The sequence below is a fragment of the Onychomys torridus genome, chromosome 18 (genome assembly GCF_903995425.1).
Source record: "Onychomys torridus chromosome 18, mOncTor1.1, whole genome shotgun sequence".
Lineage (NCBI taxonomy): Eukaryota > Metazoa > Chordata > Mammalia > Rodentia > Cricetidae > Onychomys > Onychomys torridus.
In genome coordinates this window covers 13,322,069-13,340,332 of record NC_050460.1, presented here as the reverse complement: position 1 = coordinate 13,340,332, position 18,264 = coordinate 13,322,069, and the positions used below count along the sequence as shown (strand labels likewise).

The following is an 18,264-nucleotide window of genomic DNA, read 5'->3' as shown; positions in this document are numbered from 1 at the left end:
TTCTCTAGGACATACACTAATCTTAATTGTTTCATCATATGACTAGGCTTGTATATTATGTTGAACCACATCCTCTACATAGTGATTACTTACATACTCATAAAATAAAATCAAGATGTAATTATGTTTCCTGTTTAAACTTTAGTAATCTATTTAATAGATTTTTTCCTGTATAATTATTTGCCTGTGCTTAGTTATTATCAGTTAAAAAGACATGCTAAATAAATATTACATGAAAACTGAATCATGTAGTTGCTTGAGTTCTTTATTGAAAAAGATTACTTGTGTTTAATTGAAAGGACATAAGACAAATACAGATGTCAAGCTTCATCCTGGTAGACACTGTACAGTAGGTTGACGGTGACATTTCTACAGCCTATTATTCCATTGCATGTTGTTTTAGGACACATACAGTACTTTTTTTTTTTTCAAAGTTCTAGTGATGAATGACCTGTGTTCATACAACTTTCAAAATTTTCCACCAATTCAATTCACTACGTTTAAAGCACCAAAGTTGTCATCCTAAATGACACTTTTTTTAATGGCTGTATAAAAGAGATTTCTGTATAAATCCTGGAAGGGAAGAAGCCTTATCATTTGGGATCCGACTTGTCACTTATCTCCAATAGGTTTGCCTGGCATGTCTCAGCTAAAAGCCACTTCCCCTTGTCATGTAGTCCTTGATGCCACACACTGGACATGTTAGTGAATTTTGCCTTCACACAGGCAAGTAGCCTGACACTTTTCCTTGAGAAGCTCGTGTCCACAGCCTGCTGTGCTCTTCAAGGACTCACAGTTACTAAGCAAATCTTCATACTCACAGCTATTGGCTGCAATGAAAGCAGATTTGGTTATCTTATTGCCATTATCTGAAGTAGCAGCAGAAAAGTCCACCCATTAAAACATCCACAGAGAGGTAGGAAGGAGAAACACACTAGCATCCTTGCCACTGTGGTGGTCTTGAGTAACCTGGGTAGGAAACTTGGCTGAGCCTACTGGTTCACCCATCACTTTTTCTTATTTTCAATTCAATGGTATATTTCTAAAATGAATTGACTTACTTATATCCCCTGGCAGTCAAAGAGAAAGCAAAAGATAACGTATCTCTAGCTGCTGAATCTGATGTGGTACCCACTAGCAAATGTAGCTATTTTAGTGCATGGTAAATTAAATTAGCTTCTTAGCCTAACTAGCCCATTTCAAGTCCCCAAGGCCCCGTTCGTGGCTAATGTCTAAGACAAGCGTTATAGAGACTCCTCTCATCTCTCATGTTGGAAACCCAACTTTACCCTTTCAGGAGTAAATGCCCTTTGGGTGGACTGAAACAAGAGCAGTGTGCCATGTTTTTCTTTGAACTCCTCAGACCCTCAAAGTTGACTGTTCATGGGTGTGGTCTCTTTACAGCCCTCCTACAATTTCAAAGACACAGACTCCCAACAACTCTGTATTTGAGTCTGGAGCAAGAAGCAAGCTGGCGGAGTCCCTTCTCTTGTGAGAAGCATGCAAACAGCACTCAAACACTGCCCATTTGCTTCATAGTACAATAAGACCCATGGTATTTGAACTATTTCCACACTGCTTCTGAACTCGCTGCCATTTATGATTTCTGTATCCTGGTGCCATGAAACATGACTGGCATTCCCTCTTGTTTAAAATTTCCTATTGAATACTCATATATTCCAAATAAGAAAATAGGACATACTCCAAATTGTTTAGCAAGTAGAATTCTGCAGAGGTATTCAGCACATTTTCTTATTAGTTTGTAGCTTTGGTACTAACATTTTTAAATTATAGGTACACAACTGACTCAGGAAAGATGCTAAATAAAAGTGAACACACTTGAAAGGTAAAAATCTCATTGAGTGATTCAATTCTATTGTTCATAGTAATTTAAACAAACAAACAAACAAAAAACAATCTTAAATACTAAGACCCAATAGTTATGCCTGTTTCTACTAATGAAAAAATAAGATACATGACATTTATTTTATTATTTCATTTGCAGCTATATTTTCTCTATAAGCCAATACTCTATGCAGATTAGATATTGTGATTAAACATTTGTACAAAAACTATCACCTAAGCATAGGAAAAGTGATAATTTTAAATGTAAACAATACATTTCTCAGTATACTATAGAAGTGAGAAAATCAACATAGAGAACTCAAAGACTAGCATTATGGGACGTAAGACAGGCAAAATATGGTTTCAGTTCATGTAGGTATATGCAATTTGATTTTTTTAAGTTATGAGTATATGTGTGCCTGCATGTCTATATGTCCAGCACCTGTTTTCAGGTGCCTGTAGAGGGCAGAAGAGGACATCAGATATCCTGAAACTGGAGTCACAGACAATTGTGAATTCAAGGTCAGTTCTGGGGATGGAACCCAGGTCATCTACAAGAGCAGCAAATACTCTTAATCACTGAGCTATCTCTCCAGGACCATGTTTTGATTTTTTTAATGCTACTTTGGGCCTATTGATATTAAGTTTAAGGAACAACTTATGAATGAAGCACACAGTGAATAGTCTCTGCACATCACAGTCACTGAGGATAAATGTTCTGTTAGGGAACACAGGTAAAATTCTTTTCATTATAAATAAAATGAAAGTTAATAGTGTGTATAAAATACTTATTTTAATGCTTTTCTTGAGTAGATTTTTTTCTTCTTCTAAGATTATATCATTTAGTTGATTTTACAGGTCACTGAATAAAATAAAACACTGTCTATATAAGGAACAATCAGTGGTCCCCTTCACACTTACTGCATAGTCCATTGTCACAGTTATTGGGACAGCTAGCACAAGCTTCCCCTTGATGGTAAGGAGTGCCCTTTTTCAACGCATTGTTACCCCTGCAATTTGAAACATTTCATTATTTCTTCCTTAGCTTCTTGTTTTAGGCACCTAAGCATCAGTGAACATACATACACGGTTGTACATGGTTTTCAATTTTGTTACTGACAACAATAACAATTAAGCAAGCAGCACATCAAGCATGAATGCATTTGTCCTAGTTTGACTGAGATAAAACATGGACTAAAAGTGACTTTGGGTGTGTGTGGAGGGGGTTAGGTCACCAGTTATAATCCATCATTGAGGGAAGCCAAGGCAGGAACCTGGAAGCAGGAACTGAAGCAGATACAGTGAAGATTTAAATGCTGCTTATGAGTTGCACCCAGGTTCAAGTTCAGCTGCTTTTCCTTCATGGTCCAGGTCTAACCACCTAAAGATGACATGGCCAGCAAGAGGCCCTCATCCATTGACTAGCTGTCAAGAAAATGCCTCACAGACACAGGCCAATTTGATATAGGAAGTCCTTAATTTGAGGTTCCTTCCCGCTGTGTCAAGGCAACAACCAAGGTTAGCAATAGCATGCCATCTCTCTGACCACAATTCACCAAATTAAGTAAGGAAACTGAGGCAACTGGCATCTAGAATTTTCCCCTTTATTGCCAGATAGATGAAATAGTTACCAAGGCAAGACCCTGCAAGGTGTGAGTTACAGAAGCACATCACTCCAAGAAAAGAATATCTCATAAATAGTAGTGGTAATGGAAAACTGTTCATTACTAAATATATTCTATCTGAAAGCTGAGCGATCCCACGGTTCCTCTAAAATGGAAAGCAAAGTTCCTGCCTTTGTTTCTGGTTGCTGAGAGTGAATCTATATTGTTTGTGCATTATATTATATTGTGGTTAGTAGCATATACTTAAGCAAATCTAGCTAGTATTTAAAGAATGTGTGAGAGTGTTATGGTTACTAAGAAAAGAATGCCAGTGTGTCAACATCCAGGGTATACTATCCTACAGGAATTAACATGACTCATAATGATCATTACCACATGGGCCAGTTATGAACTTGAAAATATGAAGGAATCTAAATGTTAATTGTGCAAGTGGGAAAAGAGCCCAAGGCAACACAGCTGAGTCTCGGTGTATTGAGTGAGTATTTAGAGAAACAAACCATGAGGGTTCTAGAAATGCTCTGTAGCTTCATTCCTCAGCTTCCTCTCATTATCTATTCCATATATTGTTTCTTGTGCCTGCCCATGGGATACTTTTATGATCAAACAACAGATTTAGATATATATATTTCCCTTGTCTATGAATTCTCTCTAGTAAATGCTTGAAGGTGTACTTGCAGAAAAACAAATTCTGAGTTCACATCTCTCCTACTGGAGTCTTCTGTCAACTGAGTAACCATCTCTCAGCAAGACTGACAGGAAGTGTGGTCCCCACCCCTTTCAAAAAGTAAATATAATTAAGACTAAAAATTATGTTGTAGTTACACACGTCAAATAGCAAAGTTTGTGGGAACAATGTAAGATTTTTCTCTTTTGTAGGTAACGAGCAACGGAAATATTTGAACAGAAAAGAAGCTTCAATCAAGGTATATCATCCCATTTTCAAGCTAACAGCTTAAATCATTTGTCCTAGCATTAAACTTATACATTCCTGAAGTGCAAAATTATCAAAATAGATAACATGAAGTCTCAGAAAAATCCACAGCGTGAATGGTTCTTGAATGAGGGACCTAGGGAGGGCTAATTGAATGAAACAGTATCATTTCCTAAGTGAAGATGGAGATCTTAGCTCTTCACATTCAGAACTGGGGAACTGACTCTTCTCTGATAAATTAACATTGGCTAGATCTTCAAAGAAAAACCCTGACATTCGCCCTTCCCTGGATGGAGCTACCCTTGTGATTCTGGTTTGCTTTATATAAGAGCTTTCACAGGTTATTTTGCAGGTAAAATGACACATTTAATTCTGAAGTGCATACTTACGCAGGACAGTATTGGCAAACATAGAAGTATTTTAGGATGTCTTGGTTGGGACAGTAAGCAATTCCACATCCAACTTTGTAAGATGAATACCAAACAACCTATAAGTCCATGGGAGATAAAAAGAATGGCTGTTTACTAAAAAAAAAAAAAAAAACAAACTGGTAAAACACTCAAAAATAAATATATATATATATATATATATATATATATATATATATATATATATATATAACATAAACATGTGGCTACTACAGTCTATAACATTTACCTTATAAAATTTCTACTTTGGGAATCACAGTAAAAAAAAATTTATTCCTAATACCTTTTAAAACTAAATATGTCATGTGGGATCACTATTTTGCCCATATACAATGAAATTCTTCAGATCCTGGGAATAATATATATATATATATATAATAAGATATATAATATATCTTAAGGTATCACTCAAATGACAGAATTATATAATACCTACTCAGTCTGTCTCAAACCGAACATAGGAATGGGTCAGTGGTTGGCAAAGCTTTGGTAATTGAATTACAGTGTTTATTACTCCAGTATCTTCATCCACCTGCTCACCTGAGTATAATGACCGACAGCTGCATTGGGTTTTGCTCCTACACCATAAGTAAAAAACTCACTTTCATCATACCAGTTTTGAATTACAGCTGACCAAGAAGTAGGGTCACTTGACATATAGAGATTCTCACCACATTTTGTATCTGGAAAGGAACATTTTTTTATGAGGAAAGCAATGAAACTTTCAATCACAAAATAAATTGACTACATGAATGCAAAATGCTGTACTTCAGCCATACGGCCGGCCTATGGTGGGTAACTGTTGGTTGAGGCAGGAGCAGGGTGCCTGCTTCTCAGATTAATTAATTAATTAATGGATTGATTAATCAGATGAGAAGACAGCCATCTGACACACCAAACTGGCCTAAGCATGCAAACACTTGAACAGACTGTGAATAATCCATTCTTTTAAAGGCCTTCTCCATTTGCACTTTCAAAACTGCACTCATCTAGGTATATCATCATCATGTGTATATGTCTCATGTACTTTGTGATGCAGGCTTAGTAAAGACAAGTAACCAGCACTTGCATGTCTTTTCCTCTGTCACACACAAAAAAGACCCTAAAGAAAAGTCCATGAATTTTTTTGTGAAGGAGGATGAAGGCATTTTTGACAGATTTTTTTTTTTAAGACAACTGTCAGCAGGAAAGATGATTTCACAGACTTAATCCTCTTTCTTGGAGAGCCAGACACAACCAGGACAAATGTTACAACAGCCAAGTCATTTAATCTGTATGAGCTTGAAATGCCATGTCTATACTACATGCGATGAATATCAAACATGCCAAGATACCCCCATTAATAGTGAAGGTAAAAGTAACAATCTAATAAGTCCACTTGATCTCCAAGACTGCTTCAGTCTTCTACTGACTCTGATCATCTCTTCACAGTTATTTTATTGTTATAGCAGCAATGATACAATAACAATAGATCAACTGAAACCATGCAAGGATGACTAACCACTTTCACAGCGGGTTTCTCCACGTGCCTCAATGTATTAGTAAACATCCTGTGTGAGGTCTGTGTATCAAATTTCCTCTCTCATGGATCTGTGCTCCACAATAAAATGGGTCCTGTTGTTCCTTAGAGTCTACCACAGCAATCTACATATCAGTCAAATTCAGAACATAGAAAACAATACACACCGGGCAGTGGTGGCACACACCTTTAATGCCAGCACTCGAAAGGCAGAGGTAGGTGGATCTCTGTGAGTTCAAGGCCAGCCTGGGCTACAGAGTGAGTTCCAGGAAAGGCACAAAGCTACACAGAGAAACCCTGTCTGGAAAAAACAAAAAACAAACAAACAAAAAAGAAAACAACACACATGCTGGGCTTGGCATTGCACACCTTTAGTCCCAGAACTGGGAGTTAGAGACAGGAGGATCATAGAAAGTTTATGGACAACTTGTTCTACATAGCCAGTTCTAGTGCAGCCAGGGTCACATGTTGTAGAATATTATTTTAAGGTGTGTTGCTTTTGTTTTATGTTGCATTTGTTTAACTCTATGAAGCTGTGATTCTTTGCTTGTATAAAACACCTGACAGTCTAATAAAGAACTGAACAGCCAATGGTGAGGCAGGAGAAAGGATAGGTGGGGCTGGAAGGCAGAGAGACTATATAGAAGGAGAAATCTGGGAGGAGATAAAAGCCAGAGGAGGAGGACTCCAGGGCCCAGCCACCCATCTACACAGCAAGCCACATAGTAAGAGTAAGATTTACAGAAGTAAGAGAACAGGAAAAGCCCAGGGGCACAAGGTAAGCAGGGTAATTTAGGTTAAGAAAAGCTGGCAAAAAAAAAAAAAAAAAGCCAAGCTAAGGTGGGCATTTGTAATTAGGAATAAGCCTCCATGTGTTTTAATTGGGAACTGGATGGTGGGCCCCCCAAAAGAGTAAAAACTAAACAACAGTTGCATAGTGAGGTCCCACCTAACCAAAAGAGAAGGGGAAGAAAAAAAAGAAAGAAAAGAAAAACTTCATTGCTTTACATAATTTAAAATCGTTCTCAAAATATTCAGCCTACATGGATTTTGAATATTAAGTATTTTGTGGCAAAAACAAGCAATAACTGACCACAGTTACATATATCCTAAAAATAGATATCAAAACCCTGGACAGTTTATTATCAAAATGAGGGGGCAGGTAATTAGATTTGAAAAATCATGAAAAAGAAACATCTAGTATGACATGACCTTGATGTGTTCTCTGGCCTGCCATTTTCTTCCTAATGTTGTGATTCTAATTTGAGAATTTTTGTTAAAAAAGGATGACACATGATCTACTTTGCTTATGAGTTTGGAGAGAACAAATGATACATTGCATGAAACATTTGAATAATATAAACAAACATGAACCACATTGTTATTATAATTATATCTAAATCATAAATAAATGACTTTGAAAGATAGCATGAATAGCATTTATGTGCAAATTTTAATGTTATATCCTACAAAAGCCTGTTAGTATTGAAGTTATTCACTTGTTACATAGCCATATATAATGTACGTACTGAGTTTTCGGTCTTGGGAATTACTGTGCTCTAAAATACACTTGTTAGCCCATTTTTGAGAATTTCCTGATGCTGCTATGTTCCACTCCTAAATGTCAAGAGAAAAAGAAAACTAAATTTAATGATCCAACCATAATGAAAGCATATAATTCAATTGGCAAGCAAAACTATAAAACTCCCATGGAGATATTTTCTAATTATCACTGATATTAAAATACCTCTTTTGCTTGTTTTAATTTTTGTGTGCTAGTTTCCACATGAAGAGAAGTCCATCAGAGATGTGTATAAGGGCAAAATATCTAACAATAAAGCCACATTTACAATGTTTGTGAATGATGCTAAATATAAATACATGTGAGACATTCTAATAATATTAATATTATAGGCTGCTCTGAGTTGTTCCAAAGTCCTTTGATGCCTATTGCTTTCATGTGGAAAATATAGGCTTGAATAAGATAAAGGAATGTTAGCCCTGTATCCTGGGAAATACTTTACATTAAGAAGGGTATAGTAAGTTTTCCCATCATGGTCTTGATGCCCCTTGCTTTCCTCTCCAATTGGACTTCTGGAGCTTGGCCTGGTGGTTGGCCATGGCTCTCTGCATCTGTTTCCATCAGTTACTGGATGAAGGCTCTATGATGACAGCTAGGCACCCCCTCCACCACTGCTAGTAATCTAAACCATGATGGGAAAACTTGCAGATACAATGGAATCAAGCTAGTGGGAACTCATGGACTTTGGACCGACAGCTGTGGAGCCTGCATGGGACTAGACTAGGCCCTCTGCACGGGCAAGAGAGTTGTGTAGCTTGGTCTGTTTGAAGGCCCCCTGATAGTGGGAATAGGATCTATACCTGGTGCATGAACAGGCTTTTTGGAGCCCATTCATTGCCTATGGCGAGACACCTTGCACAGCCTTGATGCAGGGGGAGGGGCTTGGACCTGCCTCAGCTGAATGTGCCAGGCTTTGCTAGCTCCTCATAGGAGGCCATAGCATTTCTGAAGAGGCAATGGGGGCTAGGCTTGGGGGGAAGGCTGCAGGGAAGGGAGCAGGAGGAGGCATTAGGGCAAATCTGTGGAAGGTATATAGAATGAATAAAAGTTTCTTAATAAAAAAATTAAAAATAAGGGTATAGTATTAAGAATGGAGATACGTTTCAGTGGTTGAGAGAACCTACTGCTCTTTTGCAGAGGTCCCATGTTTGATTCCCAACACTCCTGCCAATTGACTCATAGCTGTCCATAAACCACGTTCTATGGGAGATCTAATGCCTCTGGTCTCCACAGGTGCCCACACACGTGTGTACATGTCCACACTCATACACAGAAACATAGAAAAAAATTCTCTTCAAGAAGTAAAACCCTGAAAGACAGAAAATGCCTTGGTACATGACTAAGAAAGTGAACAAAATGCTTCATACAGGATGCTCCAAGATTTGGTTTCTGCTTCTAACTTATTAGACCCAAAACTTGATAAGTCACTTAACCATGTTAAAAATGAAAATAATATAGCCTTTCCAGCATAAAATTTTAGTAAAATAGCAAAATCAAAACAAGAACCACCAATGGAAGCAAAGAACTGATGTGTGGTGATATATTGTGTCCCCCAATATACTGTGTCACCCAATAAAATTTATCTGAGGATCAGAAGAAAAACCCAGCCACTCTAAGTAAACATAGAAGTTTGACAATGATAGCACACGCCTTTAATCCTATCACTTGGGAGGCAGGGGTCTGTCTGGATCTCTGTGAGTTCAAGGCTACACTGGGGAACAGAGCCACATGTGGTGACACATGACTTTAATCCCAGCACTAACCATAGAGGTCTGGAGGTCTATACAGACAGACAGAAAGTAACAGAGCTGGGCAGGAAGAGGAAGTGATGTAGCTGGGCTGAGAGAGCCAAGAGTGAGCAGAACAGAAAGGAATATGGGTGTGGGTATACAGGAAGTAGGTCTCTTTGAGACTGAGGTGTCTGTGAGGTGAGGTTAGCTTGTGGCTTTTCCTACTTCCCTGATCTCTCAGGTTTTCACCCCTATATCTGGCTCCATCTTTTTTATTTAATAAGACCTTTAGCAATTTATCTACAAATGGTGACCAGATGTGGTGGCAAGAGTTTCCACCTAAAAGCTGAGAGAGCTTGAGATTATAAATGTAGCTAAAAGCACCTTCCTAGTTCATGTCGCTCATGGTGGGCCAAGGTACAGTGTCACGTCCCCTGGCTGTGACAATTTGTTGACAGTGATGGGTGAATCTCAGATAGTCAAGTCACCATGGGCTTCGGGTCCAGAACATCTCTTGCTAGTGCTGTGCCTTTACATGTTTGCTGCTGCCATTTTTCTCTGGTATCCGGCATGATATGAATGGGTATGAGGGGATCCCCACTGCTTTTAATGTAGTGTGATTATCTCATGGAAATATCCCATTCTACTGGATATTTTTACCTATGGATTATTGTGAAGATGATTTCCTCTTAAGCTGCACTATTTAATTGAAGCAGTGATTTTATACAATAATAGTGTTAGTTTAAATAGAATTTTGATGACTAAGGGTTTTTAACAAATATAGTAAGAGATTATTATAGAGGTTATTTTAGTGGGTAAATTAATGTGGGTAAAGGCAGGATATGATGTTGCTACCACCCTTGATAAAGCAGGAGCTTCAGAGGGTAGTAAATAAGAATAAGGAAGTGTCACATAGCTAGGACTTATGAGTTTCTTTTGAAGAGCCACACAGACTGTGGCTTAGATTAAGGAAAACAATTGTGTCCCAGAAACTAGGCTAGCTCAAGTTCTTTTCATCTTAGTATTGGGAGATGTGTTCATGGGTTTTAGTGTGCGTCAGAGCTAAAACAAAGTTTTAAATGACTAAGATTAAGATGCCTTTGTTAATGACTTTGAGGTAGAAAGTCTTGGGAAATAATTTGAAGTTTAGGAAGGCATATAGTTCAGTGAGGGACTCTGACATCAAGAAACAAGAACAATAAGAGCCCTGCTATTATTAGCTGATGTGCCTTTCTTGCTAGGATGGGTTGCTGATCAAGGGTAGTGATTAATTCCTTGAACCCATTTCTGCCCTCAGCTTCCTGATATAAAAAACTGTTGATGAGTGGGTATGCACCCTGAGGATTCAAAGTAGATTCACTGATTGCTTTTCATATATAAAAGTTTTATTTGTTATTCTTTTAACATTTTTATAAGATTACCTTTTGAGATAAATAACACAATGTTTGATCATTTCTTTGTAACCTCAAAATGCAACCTGCTAGTGAAAGAACTGGCCGGGAAAAACAACTTGCTTCCTTACACTCTGTTAATCTATAACAGGTTACTTAGACATGAATGTATGTAGGTTCTTGGGGATAATTTGTTTTTTACCTGTAATATTTAAAATGTTTAATTATGTACGGGTAATGGGAAACATGTTGTTTTTTACTTGTATTCATTGTAATCATTCAATTAAAAAATAGAATGTAGCCACAGTGTAATTTTTATATTGCTTGAAGTAGTCTGCTGTGGTATATAAACTGTAAGGGAAAAAATAAATACACAGAAGGGATGCATCTGGGTAGAGGTAAGAAAATAAAAAGGTGAGACAGAAATAACAGAGAGTTCCTAATGGTGTGTGTGTGTGTGTGTGTGTGTGTGTGTGTGTGTGTGTGTGGTGTGTAAGTGTGTGTGTGGGGGGGTGTCTGTGTGTGTGGGTGTGTGTGTGTGTGTGTGTGTGGTGTGTAAGTGTGTGGGGGGGGGGATGTCTGTGTGTGTCTGTGTGTGTCTGTGTGTGTGTGTGTGTGTGTGTGTGTGTGTGTGTGTGTGTATGTGTGTGTTTCCCATTTTTGCTGGCCACAGAGAGTTAAGTTTTGTCACACTGGATGGCCCCAGAAATTAAGTTTTACCCCCTCCAATAGAAAAGTAAAATTGAGTGATTAGTTCACTGACTCTATGGCTCCCCCTCAATTGCTGAGCCGCTGAAGCCTGGTCCTTACAGCAGCAGGGAATATTTTAAACCATAATGTTAAGCCATCACCAGCTTCCCCTCTCTCCACATCCATCTCCCCCCTAGGACACCTGCTCCTCACACAGATGGATCCTCCCCCCACAGCTGCCCCCTCACAGCTGGATCCTCCCCACCCTCCTACAACTGGATTCTCCCTCCACAGCTGGTTCACATCATTTCCAACACAGTCTCTTACCATTTTTAGCATGTTGCTGGCAGTGGGGTTAACTGATCTCCTCAGTTCATTGTGTTTATTTACAATCTCTCTTTGAATTTGCGGTTGGTTGGTTAACAATGCAGTGAAAGCTGGATCCTGAAGGAAAATAACTTTTAACAATTTTGTAGATCACAGACATCGAAGAAATAACTTCAGTTTTAAAACTATTATCACATAATATCACACAAATAGAAAAGGAAAATGTTAGCTGCTTGGCAATGCCAATAAATCTGAGTCAACACTTAATTTTAATAGGAATAAGTAGACGGGAGACTTGGAAATGATGAGTAGTAATTCACTGCAAGATAAAAATCCCTCTGAGGCCACAAATGCTAGGTTCTGAGTTTAATTCAGCTTTCATTATGTTTTTTTTTTTAATGTAGTCTTATGAGAGGTGATTCTGGGAGCGAATCTGCATGTAACCAAAGAAGAAAGGTAATCAATATCAGCCCAGCACAAACCATGAGACTTAAAACAGTGATCTGCCTGCATGTTATACTGGTGCAATAAGGCATTAATATTATGAAGATAACAAGCCACTTTTTGGTTGGTATTAGGGCTTACTCTTGAACTGGAACCCATACCTGACAATGCTAAATTGGCTATATAGGACATGTGATCTAGGGGAAAACCTACTATTCTTCTGCTAAAGGAACATAACAATAACATGACTCTGGATGACATATTGCTACAGCTATAGATCAGTGCGTCATTCAGGCCTCATCAGAGAAGCTTCTTCTTTCAATAGATGGGAACTAACCCAGAGACCCACAACTGGACAACATGCAGGGAGTGACAGACTTTGGAGCACTGAGTCCTAAGTGAGATAACCTAAAGGAGATGTCTTCATCAAAGCTCCACCTCACCCTCAAGGTTCAAGGGTCTATGCCAAAGAGGGAACACAATGATGCTAAGGTCCAGAGTGATGGGTGACTCCAAGGAAACACTGTCTTCCAGGCATAAGACTAATGCACATATGAACTCACAGAGACTGTGGCAATACACAAAAGACCTGCAGAGGTTCACCAAACAAAAATCCCAGTGGATTTTTGCCTGAGCAAAGCCATGAGGCAGCATATTTTCTAAGGTTGCTCAATACATACTTTTTAAATATTTTTAAATGTTTTCTACACAATTCAAGGGCAATACATTCATCTACTGAATGGAATATTCCCCACTTTCCTCAGTTTAGTAGTAAAATGTACTTGGTACAGAGTTCATATTTTCAGCTTATCTTGATGATTATATACATATGTCAGCTAATTCTAAGAGCAGAATGTGGCTTTGGGTTGTTGGACAGGTTCTAAGCTTAAATGTATACAAGAATGCAATATCCCATGGGTGTGAGCAAGATTCTGAAGTATTTCTAATAGACATATTGCTCATAGCAGGCTTCCTGATACTTTGGGATAAGTTACTCAACTATTCCCCACCATACTGAGTTTCCTCAAGACTCTCAACTTTCTCCCTTCATAGTTCTGATCACACAGCATTGGCCATTTTCTACTTTCTTTCCATGTCTGTCTTCTGCTTTATATTCCTAAGAACAGAGACGATTATATAATGCCCTGAATCAATAGATATAGCACAGTTGCAGATTCCTACAATACAGTGGATGCACAAGGCAAGCATCAGCAATGACCAATCCCTGAATTATCAGACATTCCCATGTTTCTATTATCCTCAAAATGTCACTTAAAGTAACTTCTAAATACAAAAGTGTTTGTTTCTTAGGATATAAAAATTATTTTCTGGATTCTTATACCATTATGTTTTGTATGTGAAAATTCTATGTATAGATATAATTAATTTTTCATATTATTTTTAGATGAGTATCAATAGAGCTTTTATTGTAATTTTTCATATTATTTTTAGATGAGTATCAATAGAGCTTTTATTGTGAGGCCAGGAAGTAAGATTACATATAAAGTCTAAAGTTAACAAAAAAAAATCTATCCTTACAGAGTTCATAATGCATTTTAAAGAAAAACATATGGCTTCCTCAAACCTGATAGGTGGAGTCTATATGAGGAGAGATCAATTTATTGAGGATAACTAAGAGTTCACAAAAGATGATTCTGTGTTGGGATTTGAAAAGATTTATAGTGTTCATAGGACTGCTGAAAAGCACAGAGAGTCATGCTGAAAGGGGTAATCAGTGAGCATTTAGTGGTGCCTAAAACCCAACAACATCTCACTTTGTAATGACTTTTGTGAATGAAGGCCAAGAGTTGGACCAGGAAGTATAAGGAGAATTATGAAGGTCCAGGACAAATCATTCAAGTGAGTAAAGATGGAAAACTGTAATAATAAAGCCCTGGGGAGTAAAAAGTAAATTCTCTCTGGTCTAAGAATTTGACTATTATAACAGATTGGTTACAGTAATAAATGCCTAATAAGACCTGAAGAAATATCAAACTCTTCATTTCTAGCTAGCATTGAGATTTAAAAATCAAAGCAGAGTATAAGAACATACAACAGTGACAATAGTACTTCTTACTCACAGGTGTCCAGGCCAGGAGGTGAACTCCATGTGTGAGACTTACTGACAAGAATGACTGGCCTTGATCTTGGATCATTAAAGCATTGAAATCATATGTGAAATAGGGGGTTCTGAATTCAAGATTCCACAGAGTAACAATGTTTTATGTGCTAATTCCATGATCATTGATAAACACTTTAGAATCAGATTTGTTTTCAATTTAGAAACAAGTCCAGGTATTTGTAAACAATAACAAGAGATAAATGTAGTGATAGAGGCAAAGAAAAGGCAAATTTAAGATTATATATTCTTACATTTCTGAGCAATCATATGGAAATGGGATAAAATAAAGATGCAGAAAATACTCTGAGCAGAATATCCTTAATTAATTAGCTCTTTAAACCCATATAACATGCTATCTTTTTAAAATATTATTTGGGAGTGATATATGATCCAAACTGGAAATGGCCTACTAAAATGTAAAAGAAGTGAATTCCAGCAATATATTTATTTGTGATAAGTTGAGTAATTGCCCCCTAAAGATATTTCCATATCCTAATTCAAATGATCTATAAATATAGTCTTACTTGAAAAGAAAATGTCTTTACAGAATTAATCAAGTTGAGAATCTTGACACCTAAAGTACCCAAGTGGAACCTGAATTTGGGGCCAAGCAATTTCATGAGAAACATAGATGAGATTATGTTAAGATGAAGGAGGAGGTTGGAAAGACACAGTCATCTGTTGAAGGACAACAATTGGCAGAAGTCACTATAAGATAGAAAGGAAGGGTCCCTTCCTAAGTCTGCCAGAGAGACCTCAATTTCAGACTTCTAGCCCCAACAGCTATAGAAAATACATTTCTACTGTGTTCAGCCAGCAAGTGTTTGGTTATTCTTAACAACAGTGCTCTGAACTTAATATATTACTTAACCAGTTATAGAAAATACTGTTACCTATTAATTTAACAAAGAACACTAATAAGGTTTGTTGCTTAACTTGTATTATGTTGCTGATGCCTGTAAACCTTCTTCTTGGAATATAGTTTGTCTTTTCAAGTATCCAATAGGCACATGGGACAGGCAGCCACCACAGCCATGAATGATGGAGCAAATAAGCTTAGTCCCCATCTCCTTTTCTATATGAAGTGCTATGTGAACTTTGTCACCTGTCAGATATTCTAGATTCCTGGGGTCTCAAAGTAGCCTGCCCTTTTCCAAAGTTTGTCAGAGTGTTCTGAGAGGATGTTTCCACTTTAAACTTACCTTTCCTTTAGTGGGCAATGATTGCTGTAGCAAAGCAAAGAGAACCAGCATCACCTGGAAGGAAGCCATGGTTGGAAGCTATCAAAACAAAAAAACATCTTCACTGAAGTCAGTAGTATAGGGACTCGGGATGGAGGAAATTGGGTGATTTAAGGTATGCCAAGCACCTGTAACTTCTAGTTCACTAACAATGTAACAGCTGAAGAGTCACTATATGCAAATAGAATCACAGTGAAACCCTTGTCTCTAAAAGGGACATGAACTGAAGAATTTGATGATTGTCCTTTACTTGTATGTGCAGTGACTTGGGAATTCCTAGCATCTTCCTGCAAATTTCTGTTCCCTTTTCTTCATCTAAAAGGGAAAATGAACAAATAGATTTCTCCCTAGCTAATTAGGTTGCTAACACTCATCATCCATCTCATTGTGGGGGAAAGGGTTTAGTTTTTCCACTGTGTCCCACCTCTCAACTTGCTATTCTCAATAAAGAGAGAACTATTTATCTTTCTACATTAGAATTCAGTCAAGATTTCAGGGCTGGGATTATGCCAACATAAATGATCAAACAGCTTAGGCATGGTTATTTCTCAGAGAAAGAAATTAGAGACTGTGTTTTATTTTCCTCAGGCTTGTATTATTGTCAAAAGTTCTGCTATAGAAAAACAAATATATAGTTAATGAATTAAAAGCCTACTCTTCTCAGTTCTGGTCATGATTTGGAACAAAGGATTTTAATATTATCATTGTATTTCAAAAGGCCTCCTTGCTCATCCTCATATTGCTTCTTCTAAATAGGATGACACATATTGGGTCCTTAGAATAATATTAAAAGCAGTTCAGTTGGGGAAAAACTTACCTTCCAATCACTACCCACCAGTCATGACTTCAAATACATTGTTCATAGAAAAACAAAAAATAGTTTCATTTTGGAAAGAGCAAGTCATTAATGCCACTTCATAGGGCCCCTTTATCCTTATTTTAATAATTCTTATCATATAATCACATATTGAGATGAAACATATACACAAATACCACATTTTTCGCTTTCCCAATAAACATAGGTCTAATGTGGAAGACAAAATAAAAACATGAGAATTAGTTATGCTATCTGTTTATGTAATCATACAAAAAGTTCATATATACATATAAAATTGATACCATTGTTTCTATAATGGCATTGCTTAAGAGTTTTGTTCATATCACTCTTAAGACCACAGGTAAATATATTAAGTATATCTTTTTACTCTTGGCAACATTAGAGTTAATGGCATGATAAAAAATGCTCACATTAGAATGGTCACTTACTGATGGTTGGACAGTTGAAATATCTGCCTTTCCTGTGTCAAGACAGAAGGTGGGAGAGGATAGATTACACATCACAACTGTCTCTGGACACATTCTGCATCTACACATCAGTTTCAGTCAACATTGCCCTGCAATGGCATTTTTCACACCAACATACTCAAATTTCACCTCCAGCTTTCTTTCATTTGGTTCCCATCCAAACTACTAACATGAGTAAGCACAGTTAAGTTCTTAAGCACATTACAATCTAGACAGTGTCTTTGGAGCCTGGTATTTCTATATTGACCATCCAAGAGAAGTAAGGCATATCTTAAAGCTGAACACATTCATGCATTAACTTTCTAAGACTTTTATTTCTGATCCATAGCTTAATGTTCATTAAGATACAGTCTTTGGAAACCATCAGGCTTGGGAAATCCACCAGAGTTTCAGTTTTCTCTTACACAAAATGTGAATTTCTACAGTCTTACTTAAAAAAAAAAAAAACCAAAGACATAACTATGTAAAAAAACTAATACAGTCCTCATATAATATGTATAGCCATAAATGGATAACATGAGTATTTTATTGTCTTTTGCAGTGTCTAAAATTTGGCTTAACCCCATCAGATATTTCCATAAAAATTTGTGATCTGACTGAATGTTAATTTCAAAATTATTTAAAACTTTTTTTTCTTCCTGGTGTCACAGGGAAAAAAAACAATATAGTCTATAAGAGATTCAAATGCTGGAGACCTGGTCATCCTTAACATAAGAAAAATGAACTAACTGTATCCTCATTGAAAGGGGCATATACATGAGCCTGAAGATTTTATACAGCTAAGTCACTCAGTGTGTCTGCATTGTATGACCCATAATTGCAAAGTCTAGTAGACCAGGAGGCCACACATTCCACTCCCGTGTTGTTACCAATCCAAATGGTAGTCTTCTTCACAAAGTCTGAAGGACACCATTGCTGAAAATTTGTTCAAGAAAAAATATTTTATGCATTCCCTCCCTTTGTGTTTTGTTCTTGACACCTACATTCATACTTAGGTGAAAATTTGACCATCATTCTACCCTTCCTACATGTGAATGGAACAATACCTTGTCCTTTCTTTTAATATTCTAAGATCAGGATGACA

At 37.3% G+C, this 18,264-nt stretch overlaps 1 protein-coding gene across 1 annotated transcript; it reads right to left on the bottom strand.

The window, feature by feature from the left end:
• Positions 1-702: 702 nt before the first annotated feature.
• LOC118570097 (cysteine-rich secretory protein 2-like) lies at positions 703-15,905 on the bottom strand. The gene is made up of 7 exons (XM_036168477.1): positions 15,837-15,905; positions 12,069-12,185; positions 7,878-7,965; positions 5,370-5,512; positions 4,791-4,888; positions 2,767-2,855; positions 703-830 (listed from the first exon to the last, which is right to left on the bottom strand). Exons 1-7 carry the CDS (start codon positions 15,903-15,905, stop codon positions 703-705), a joined length of 732 nt encoding a protein of 243 aa, XP_036024370.1.
• Between the last annotated feature and the right edge of the window lie 2,359 nt (positions 15,906-18,264).

Coding starts and splice junctions, on each gene's coding strand:
- LOC118570097 (XM_036168477.1), bottom strand. CDS start 15,905: ATGGCTTCCTTCCAGGTGATGCTGGTTCTCTTTGCTTTGCTACAGCAA. Junction 7,966..12,068: donor CCAGCAACATGCTAAAAATG/GTAAGAGACTGT, acceptor CTTGACATTTAG/GAGTGGAACATAGCAGCATC. Junction 831..2,766: donor CTGTGACAATGGACTATGCA/GTAAGTGTGAAG, acceptor CTTTCATTGCAG/CCAATAGCTGTGAGTATGAA.